The sequence below is a fragment of the Drosophila obscura genome, unplaced genomic scaffold (assembly GCF_018151105.1).
Source record: "Drosophila obscura isolate BZ-5 IFL unplaced genomic scaffold, ASM1815110v1 contig_187, whole genome shotgun sequence".
Lineage (NCBI taxonomy): Eukaryota > Metazoa > Arthropoda > Insecta > Diptera > Drosophilidae > Drosophila > Drosophila obscura.
This window is the reverse complement of record NW_024542775.1, coordinates 1004116-1014847: the sequence shown is the minus strand read 5'-3', so window position 1 is coordinate 1014847 and position 10732 is coordinate 1004116. Positions and strand designations below refer to the sequence as shown.

The following is a 10732-nucleotide window of genomic DNA, read 5'->3' as shown; positions in this document are numbered from 1 at the left end:
ATTTTTTGAGTCCCCTTAGGATTTAATTACCTGAAGTAATTTACGAATTAAAAAAAATTTGGCTTGTTCTATGGGCATAGAGAACACAGGATATAATTTTTTTTCGACTTTTCCTGAGTTTTTAAAGTCAAAATTTCGTAAAAAATACCGCCCGAAAATCATAATTTTTGCATTTCAATGCTTTATATTTCCCAGACGGTAAGCTGTAATCACAAAGTGTTTGGGCGTAACTTCTAGCGGTTTTAATTATCTTTTCAAAATAGCAAAGTTCTTTACAACCAGACGTAAGATACTACAGTTATATGAAAAAAACAAGCGCTACCTCTGAAAAAAGATTTTAAAAAAAAACCAGATTTAAAAAATTCTTAAAAAAAAAGTTCTGCCATAGAAAAAAAAAATATCATCAAACCATTTCTAAGCCCCAAATCTTTAAGAAAAAGTTCGTTTTGTTCCTTGAGGAAAAATCGTGTCGGGTAGTGTAATTTATGATTATTCTCTTGATATAATCGGGTATGATTTTAGCCGAGCAGGGGTGGGGGTAATTCTCACGTTCAACCAGCATTGAAATACAAAAAATATTTGGTAGAAATATTATTTCCATTCTACTATCATGGCAATTTTCAAAATAAAATTTACAGACACAATTTGTTGGACAAGTTTAGTTGTGTTAATTATCTTTTTAATGGAAGAATTTACAGTCATCTTAAAATTGGATATAATAGAGTTGAGAGTAATTTTTTATATTAAATTTTTACATAGATTTTCTTAATTGCATTTAACACAGAGAGCAGCTTTCAAATGAAAATACAAAGACAGCTGCATTTAATTAACTGCTAGACCGATAGCCAATCATTTATACACAATCGCAAGTCGATTCTTACGGAGTTCGTAAAATACATGCACAATATACGGATGGGATGGATCTCTTTTTGATAGAGTGTTTCAATTGTTTCTCCCCATCTAAAACATCTACGATAATAAGCTTAATGAAAACCTTATTTAGAGATGGATGCTTGATAATGGAGACTAGTATTTGAATCATGGCAAGGACTGCAGTTTCGTAGCAGTTGCAAGCTCTTACTTATTCACAAAGAATGCCGGATTGGGTGACAAGTTAGGTGGCATCGCTATCATGTTGCCTTGCTGCTGCTGCATCTGCTGTTGTTGCTGACTCCGTGTATTGGTTGCGTAAAGCTGTTGCTGGAAGCTGTGATATTGCTGTGCATACTTTAGATCGTTTGAAGAGGGACCAACGAAATTAACGCTAGTCGCGCCATTGGCTGTGCTATTACCGGCTGCAGACATTATGTTATTGTTGCTGGGCCCGATTACAGACTGCCCCTGCATCTGTGCCTGTATTTGTCCTTGTCCCGCTGCAGGGCCAACACCGACACCCGTTGGATTTTGGCACATCCCACTAGGCATCGACTTTAAGTGTTGAGGTTTTGTCTGATTGGATTGTTGTGATGCTGAAAACATGCCAGGACCGGGACCGGGTCCAGAACTATTACATGGTGCGTTATTAAAAATAGCAGTGGGGTCGCCACCGCAATCAAGCTGCCCATCTGGTGTGTGTGCGAACTGAATCTGCTGTCTATTGATCAAGTTGCCGACGGGTGCTTGTAAACGTGGACCCATTCCGTGTTGGCGCATCCCATGTGGGCGCATACCGCGTATCATCGACTGTTGTCCAATGCCCATTCCCATATCATGACCTGCCAGAGTTCCCTCGTCATCCATGACACTTAGTTGATTACAATTTTGGAAAAAGCCCATGCCGTTTCCAGGATTGCCTGGATTATTGGCCATCTTATTCTGTTGCTGCAGCTGCTGTTGTTCGGAGGAGGTGTTCATAAGCATTGGTCCTGCTCCTGGACCAACCATCATTCCACCATCACTTCCGAGTGGAGGACAGATTGTTGGTGGCCCATTGCCACCTGCAGACAATTGCGGGTTTGCGTATCTCTGCAAAAACTCCAGGCTAGGTGGCATTCGTATATTGCCGACTCCATTATTATTGTTATTGTTTGCGTTCTGTGGTCGAACTGGCATGTACTGTATAGTATTCGGTGTACTGGCTTTTACCTGTATATTTGGGTTAAAGTTCGATCCAAAATTGACAGGCATTCGACCCATTAAGCGCGCGCCTGGTGGTAGAATGCCATGGAAATTCGGTGCATTACCTTGTGACGGGATTGGTCCCGTGCCAGGGCCAGGCCCTAAACCTTCCCGTATAACACCGTTGGGAGAATTAGGGTTAAATCCAGGAGGAGCACCTGGAATGCACATTTTGGGATTCAGCATACGCTGACCCATCGGATTCATCAAGGGATTCATGGGGTGACAACTGTTTTGGGCATTCATGGCATCCATGCCAGTTGGATCTATGCCGGACATCATTCCAATTCCATGCTCTATGTTCATATCAACCGGTCCTGAACCTGGTCCGGCTCCACCCATCATATTCATCCCACCAGCACCGGCAGGACTTCCCATGCTGGAAACACAGCTGGTAAGCTGCTGGGACATCTGTGCCAATGAAGATATTGGATCAAAGTTCTGAGCCATTTTATTTGGGGGCGGGCGATTACCACTGTTTGGATTCAGTGGAATATTATCGGAACGCCGATTAAATTGCACCTGACCACCAGGTCCAGAATTTTGTCGCTAAAATAAAATACAAAAATACTTTAAAATTGAGTCAGATAAAATTCACCAAGAGGGAAATTACCTCCATGGCAATATTTGAAGAGGATACTTTATAGGCATTCAATGCTGTATTTGTATTGCTTTGCATATGTGGATGTGGATTAAAATTCACGCCAGGACTAGAAGCTGCAAATCGGGTTTCCATATTTGCCTCTATAAGACAGTTTCCTGGAGAACGTGGACGATGTGGGCTTGGTCGTCTATTTTTCATATTGTCTCCTGGAAACAGATTGTTGGAGAAGTGTGTTAAAAAAAATTGCAAAAAGGGTAGCATCAATAGTCAAAGCTTATAATTCTATTTTACACTAAAATTTTTTTTTTTTTGACACGGTTTTTCGAATCAGTCTATTCCTATTAATTAAAGAAAACGGATCGGCTTGTGTTCTTAATCAAGAATTTGATCTTATGAGGTCGAATTACATATGTCTTTGTTCTATATGTCATAAACATCTGAGCAAAAAGTTATGCTTAGGAGAACATTGCATCTTTGTACCGCCGCTGTGGCCGAGACTCTACTTTTATACCCGTACTCAGTCAATATATAAATATGTGAAATTATGTTATATGGGAACAAACCTTTTAATACAAAAAAAAAGATAGAAAACAGAATCTTTTACAGCTATTTTTGCGTTTAAATATCTGTTTGTTAGCTCTATGCTTAGTGCAAAATGATGGGGCTCATCGAGTTTTAGTTTTAATAATAATTGCAAAAAACATGCGGTAGCGAACGTACGAAAAGTAGACCATTTGGGGATATGCCCATATGAAGAATTTTAAAAAAATTTTACATTTTTTAGCTACATCTGTAACCTAAATCTACAATGTAGATGACAAAACTTCTTCGCAAAGGTCGCGCACTGCACAGAGTGTGTGCCAGCGAGAAAGAGAATAAGTAGCATCAGCAGCGCCTAGGAAGGTGGGGGGGGGGGAGAATTTTTACTGAATTTTTATGTCCATTATGTCTATAATAATGATCCGATTTGTACCAGATTCGGCAATCGGATAGGTATGTTCATTCTCTATGATTCTGTTTTCCTTTTTCTCGTGCCTTCAAAATTGTGGCTACCACAGATTTTCATCCTTTGTGAAAGAGGAAGGGGCCGGGGCGAAATTTTTAAATACAGTTGTAGCAATAGGATATTACATGAGTCTGGAAACCAAAATTTGGTTGCTCTAGCTTTTAGTCTCTGAGAACTGGGCGATCATCGGGACAGACATGGCTATATCGACTCGGCTATTGATACTGATCAAGAATATATATACTTTATGGGGTCGGAAATGATTTCTTCTCTACGTTGCACACATCTACTTTAGCACAAATCTAATATATTCCTTAACTCTTCGAGTACGAGTATAATGGTAACGTTTTTTTATGATGGAATTCAAAAAGTATTCGGCAAATAAGAAATATCGTATGCATAACTATTTTGTATTACCAGAATTGGAATTGGGTTGGTTAAACGACTCCAGTTCCTTCGGGGATAGGTGAGATAGTGGCGTGCTCGGATTACTGTTTAGATGATGATTTAGCACTCCTGATGTACCGCTACTTCGATTTCGATTGGGATTCGAGTTTTGATTTGATGGCGAGGCCGCGTCCGTCTGAAAACAGTTCTTCGAACCTGAGTGCACCGCCATTGTGTTTGCTTGCGACGTGGCTACCGCCGCAGCTGCCACCGCTGCTGCTGCAGTGGTCGATACCGGTACTGATCCCGGACCATCCATGCTGGGTGAATTGGCTGGTAATCCCAAAGCAGCACCAGTGGTTCGTGGAGAAGGCAGGGATAGGTTGTTTGGACTCGATGGATTTGGAGATTGAGTGGCAATCGGAACGGAAGCCGACCGCTGAGTAGAATGATATGGCGGCGGAGGTCCTTGGAGAGAGTTTCGCACCTGATTGCTGCCGGCAGACTGCTGATGTGGTTGTGCCACTGGCGGTCCTGAAGGTCCTGCCCCTGGTCTGGCTTTTCCTCCTTTCAAGCGCTCTTCGAAAAATTGCTGTTGAATTTTTGACCACTCCATTTGGGCCATTCCCGCTTGAGGCGCCTGAGATAACCCATCCTGCAGTTGATTTGGCATTCCTTTAGACATATCTGGCCCGTTTCCTATGATGCCTATGCCACAGTTCGGGTTTCCAAACTGGTTTCCCAGCAAATCTGATGAATTTGCAATCAAATTGCCGTTTGGGGCTCCAGAGTTTGGGCATTGCATGTTAACGTTTATTGATCCTGCTCCAGTCACAGGTGTCGCTCCCGGTGCTGGCCCGCACTGCAGGCTATTTTTTTGACCACTATTGCACATTGCAGTTCCCATTTCGGACATTGCATCTCCAGCCAGCAGTACATCTTCTGACAGTCCTGAGCCCGTTATATGTTCAGGCTTCATATTTCCTGGCAAGTGCATATGACGCATTTGCGGATTTACAATAGGGGACCCGGCTCCTGCACTGCCTCCACCAGGAATGCTCATCATCATGTCGGTTGGCAACTTCGACAACTGATTTCCCATTATTTGATTTGCTCCACTGCCATTATCGTTCTCTGGAAAGAGAAATTGATTCATTTTCTTGATCTTGGCAAGCTGCTCTTCCCGATGCTGGCGCTGCTGAGGAGTAAGGTTCTCGTCTGGCACTTTAACCCCTTGAAGCGAAATAATGTTGTTCTCGTGGCTGAGGTTCAAGTCGTTAGACTTTCCCTGACCCAAGTCAACGCCCGCAGCTTCCAAGAGTTTTATTGCTTGTGACTCATTGGGTCCGTTGCAGCTTTCGATGTTATTTCGAGCGTTGGATCCAGAGCCGCTTCCGGTTCCTCCCGCAACCGCTCCCACTCCGGTCTCCCAGCACATTAGATCGTTCTCATTAAGGTTATCTGGCTGATCAGCAAAAGTACTGCCAGGAGCATTCATAGAATTACGTTTACTGTTATCAGCTTGATTGAACTGCGGTTGCGACTTTTGAAGACTGCCCGACGACTTTGATTGTGGCGTCGACTGCTGGGATAACTTTGATACAAGATTGGGACCCGTTGCAGTGATTCCGGGTACAATACCCATCCAAGGCATTCCTAATGAGCTCTGCCGTTGCAATTTGTTCATTTTCATCGGATTTTTCATAAAAAAGTCCTCCAGAAAACTTTTTGTCGCTGGCTGAGTGCAGTGGTAAGCAATGATAGTTTGGAATTGACCACTTAAAACCGATTCAGCTCCTTTGTTTGCAAGCTGAGTGGAAAATACAAATATGTGATTCTGCTGTTGCATGTAATCCAAGCAATTTCCCACTCCCACGCCGATAGAGGTACCTCCATTGCCTGTCATTAAATTTCCCATTCCAACTCCAACGCCACATCCTGGTCCTCCTGAAGTGGCATTGGCATGTGGAGCACTTATGTTTAAAGCCACTCCGCTGGAGCCGGGCGTAGTGTTGGAAGTTTCGTTCATTAAATCGGAGCTTAGTTGATTGCAGCCAACACCTCCCATGCCTCCCAATTCGTCAGTGCTCAACGCCGAGGTCGTTTTTTCGGAGCTGCTGCTTCCGACATTGAGTTCCATTTTAACTAAATTGGATAAGGAAAATATTTTGTATCAATAGGTATAAAAATCTAAATAGGTAATTCTAAAGATAACCTCCCAGATCGGCCGCTCCTATATATGACATAATGGCCAGCTATAATTTAGGCTTAATTAAATAACTGTGTTAAAAAAGTAGATATTTTCGGATCGTTCTTATTTAATCTTGCTTTTTGTCAGACTTATGTATCTTCCTATTTTCCGGACCATTTATAAATACTGCCTGAGGTACCCGAGAAGGGTTTTCAGACAGAAAGTGCGGACAGATAGACTCACATCGTCGAGCAAGAGAGGAAATCAACTTTCTGCTCCCGTATTACCCACGAAATAAAGTCTACGAGGTCCAGATAGTAGGTTAACGGTTTATGAGTCCAGTCGGTAAGTTGGCGATACAAGCACAGAAACTTATTTTCGGAGCGGGTTTTCTATGGCATCATGCATGTCTTTTGAACGTACCAGTCGCTACTGCACTCTCCTGTGCATTCCCAGATGGGCCTCCAATTGAACCAAAACCGACAGGTGACATGTTTGGTGAGTGGTTCTCTTCTTTCTTCACATTCACCAAGCTAGTTAAAACGTCGGCGGGTTCCTCTTTGATCGCAACGGAAGCAGCGGATAACGATCCCGATCCTGAGCCAGCTCCAGAACCTAAGCACTTAGCTTTATTGGAAGCTTTTTCTGTTGGAACCGTAATTAAAAATAGTTGAAAAATAAAAAGATAAATAAATTTACCCGCATCTTCATCCTTGACAATTGTCTTTTTCTTCTTCGAATGCTCATCCTGCTGCTGGACAAGATCGCTATCACCCATTTGTGCAAGGGCAGCTACCGCAGATACATTACTGCTATTGGAGTGTTCACTGGTATTGTTTGGAGAGGCCACCAGACACGAGTTGATGCTGCTCGAGGAGTTCTGCCTCAGCATTGGTGTGCTGACAGCGCCAACTGCAGAAGACGATTGTTGTCCATCGGCGTTAGCCGTTCCAGAGTTACCGTTACCCCCTCCACTCCCATTTCCACTTGTGCCGATGCCATCTTTCCCACTCTTTGGTACTCCATTATTCTCGCTCGCATCGTCTGACATTGCTTTTGTTTGATCTGCAACGATTAGCAATTATATAAAGAATCAAGAAAAACGTGTGCTGGACCCTTACCGGGCGATAGAGTAGCAAATGGTTCACTTTTGGGAGAGTTGCCACTGGCGCATCCAATCCCGATCCCGATCCCGATCCCAACCGACGATGCACTTGTTGAAGCATCAACGTTTGCTTGTGTCTGTGCTTGAGCAGGGCTAAGTGGCATTGTTGTCGACAGCATTCTACATAAGTCTACATGGAACGAAGACGAAGGCGTTTTTTTCTGGCCAGTGCTAACAATTTGCTTAATTACTTAGTCCATGCTCCAGCTACTAAGATGTACATATAACTTTTGATTTATTGCAATTAAAATTCTAGGCAAACAGAAACGAAACCCAACCGTAGAGAGCAGAGCACATATGTATGTCACTTTACGCACACTGCCGCATTATTGCATTACCATACACTTCAATACACTCCACTCACTTATTTTAGGCAACGACTAATTCCTGACTACTCTAATTGATATTATATTTTTCAATATATCTTTTCGCCACTCAACAATCTATTTATTCATAAATGTATTCATTCTAAGGATCATATCATGCCTACGCATGTACATATGCCCCAAGTTTCACGATTTTCGGTATACAGAGGCATGGACTGGACTAATACTATTACACTTGTACAAAAATTCACCAGAACAGCCAGAGAAAATGTATAATTTTAGGACTCAGCGTATGAATTGAACGGACCATTTACATATGGTAACAGGCATTAATTCTCAGCCCTTTTCGCGCGCTATTGCTTAGTTGGTTATCCGAATTCTTAGTAAAAATATCCAAATGTGCATTATTATTGTTTCTCTTAATATTGCCCACCAGTGTGCCCGCGGCTTTATCGATCAAATATACCCATCTGACCCTCATAAATATACTAAAATATTCCTTTTCATTTTCAAAATATACCGTAAATATACCGATGAAAACGGTATTTTTTAGACAGGTTGGCAGGGTTGTCCAGGGTCGACAAATGGTGTGACCCTTATATTAATTAAGACGGCAAAATATACCGAGGAAATAAAACTAGTATCGGGCTCAAATAATTATTAATTATTTTTGTTGTTGATATTTACTGGTTACTAACCTGATTAAATAGAGCGGGGTTAAGCTATTTTTCTTCTCGGCTTCTGAGGTTTCTGAGGTTCCAGTCACACTCGACAAAACAAATCAAGTGAACTATTTATTTTTCCAAATATATACATTTGAAAATGACCACCAAACTCATTTAGCGCACAAAAAATACTGACATTTTTCGCTCTCAATTCGTGGTGGGTTTTCCAAATTTTCTCTCTTTTCAGAGGTGAAGAGAACGTTTTCGTGGTGACTCGCCCCTCATTTTCGTGGTGTGAGTAACATGCATCTTACGGAAACGCGTAGCAACAATGAATCTCGCGCCCCAAATGCTTACAGAAAATTTTGAACGATTTGATTGGCTGAAAGTTGAAAACAGTTGAATCTTCTTCATCGTTATTGTTATGATTTATGTTATGATTTAAAACATTATCAATTGAAATTTTTTTGATTCTCAGCGGACTTGTGAAGAAGAATATTCGGCACTATTTTCTGGTTTCATGGTCGCGCGAGCATTTTTTTGGACTTTGCCCAGAAAACCACCCCAAATGCTTACAGAAAATTTCGAACGATTTGATTGGCTGAAAGTTGAAAACGCGTTACTTTTGTAACGGATTTTATACCGAAAAGTATTTTTTGGGTACAAAGAGATAATGTTTATTATTGTATATCAAATACATACATGTATAAACTTAAGTAAGTGACAAAAATTGGTTAACCAACAAACAAAAGGACAACATTAACAGCAAATAAAAAAAGTTTAAAAAAAAATTTAAAAAATTTTAAAGTGACAGTGTTGACAACATAAACAATTACAATACGAGTACAAGTTGATTTGGTGAAAATGGCAAAACGGTTTGTTTAAAAAATTTAAATTAATTTTTCCATGTGTCAAATAAGAAAATTTATCCTTTTCAGTTTTAAACTAGATCTCGAGGGATACGAGGTTGATGACATTGTCAGGTTGTTTTCAAACGGCCGCTTGCCGACCCAGGGTGTGTTTGTGTCATCGTCGTCCCAAAACCAGAATGCATCTAATCAAGGTGATCCAGATAAAAATCCAATATTTTATCCAGCATACGACGACGACCCCGAAGCAATTCCAACCCCAACAGCCGCCGCAGTCACTTTTAATAATGGTATGCTACATTCAACATTCGTTTTATTAATATTAATCAATATTTTCTCTCCATTCTAAATCAGAACACCAACTAACAAGACCAATGCCCCCACAAACACCATTTTCCATCGATTTTGTCCAAGAAAACCAATCGTTCCCACCGAATACTATCAGATGCCGCTCCTTACACCTCCGGTTGAGAAGTTTCAGGAAATTCAATCAACGACGACGACAACGATCCCAATCCCAATAGCATCAACGTCTTTCCCCCTCAATACAAGGGAAGAGCGGGCTCAATTTCTTCTCCAATTGCATGATGATCCTAGACAGACGTATGATGCTGTACCGAAGCTTGTAGGGATGCGTTTTCGGAAAATTCTTCCCAAGCCCAACCTTACATCCGGCGATGGCGGCGGCTGCTCCTCCACAGCATTATCAAACAACTGCGAAATCTCTAGAGCCACCACCACCAACTTATCAGAGTCACTGACTCCCTTTCATACACACGCAATTTTGATGGCCACCGTCAGGAGAAGGTCAGAGAGGGGAAAAATATGAAGAGACATTTTCAAATCCCGTCTGGATTTGAAGAGCCAGAGCCAGGGTTTCGCCATGTGCAACAGGGCTCCAATCAGTGCCAGTACTGTGGAAAATGTGAAACAATCAAACAAAAACAAGACCTTCACGAGACAACTTGCAAACATCTCCACAAGCCGTTCGTGTGCCTAAAGTGTGGCTTTTGCACCCCCAAAGAGTAAGCTACGTTCGTCTGGTGCCCATAAACAAGGATGAAGCGTATGGTTTGGTGTACTTTTTCAATTAATTGGCTTGGTATGAACTGAAAATAACGTGAAAAATACGGCGAGTCTGATACAAATTATTATCGTCGAAATTTAAAAATGATTATTATTTAAAATTACGGGTTTTATTTGGAATAAAGATTTATTGTTGCGTCATCCCGTAAGATGCATTTGATTTGTATGGGAAAATTTTCAGCAAGATGGGGAATTGAAGTAACAGCATTGTTTTACATCTTTGGCACGGAATGAGCAACAATCTGCATACCTTGGGCAAATGGGCATTATGGACTTGACATTTTTGTTTTAAATATTAACGAAATTGTACAGCTT

General features: G+C 41.4%; 2 protein-coding genes across 3 annotated transcripts; one reads left to right on the top strand and one right to left on the bottom strand.

Annotated features, from left to right (window-relative positions):
• Positions 1–649: 649 nt before the first annotated feature.
• LOC111070800 (protein BCL9 homolog) lies at positions 650–8259 on the bottom strand. 2 transcript variants are annotated; one of them, XM_022361734.2, is made up of 7 exons: positions 8231–8259; positions 7428–7601; positions 7006–7371; positions 6730–6951; positions 4146–6260; positions 2732–2928; positions 650–2667 (listed from the first exon to the last, which is right to left on the bottom strand). In XM_022361734.2, exons 2-7 carry the CDS (start codon positions 7588–7590, stop codon positions 1078–1080), a joined length of 4653 nt encoding a protein of 1550 aa, XP_022217426.2. In that variant the 5' UTR covers positions 7591–7601; positions 8231–8259; the 3' UTR covers positions 650–1077. The 2 variants fall into 2 exon arrangements, with proteins under 2 accessions (XP_022217426.2, XP_022217425.2); XM_022361733.2 differs by lacking the exon at positions 8231–8259 and adding an exon at positions 8105–8224.
• Positions 8260–9247: 988 nt separating this feature from the next.
• Positions 9248–10555, top strand: LOC111070838. Its single transcript, XM_022361799.2, has 3 exons — positions 9248–9337; positions 9401–9621; positions 9686–10555. The coding sequence occupies exons 1-3, from the start codon at positions 9327–9329 to the stop codon at positions 9853–9855; spliced, it is 402 nt and encodes a 133-aa protein (XP_022217491.2). The 5' UTR covers positions 9248–9326; the 3' UTR covers positions 9856–10555.
• The last annotated feature ends 177 nt before the right edge of the window (positions 10556–10732 follow it).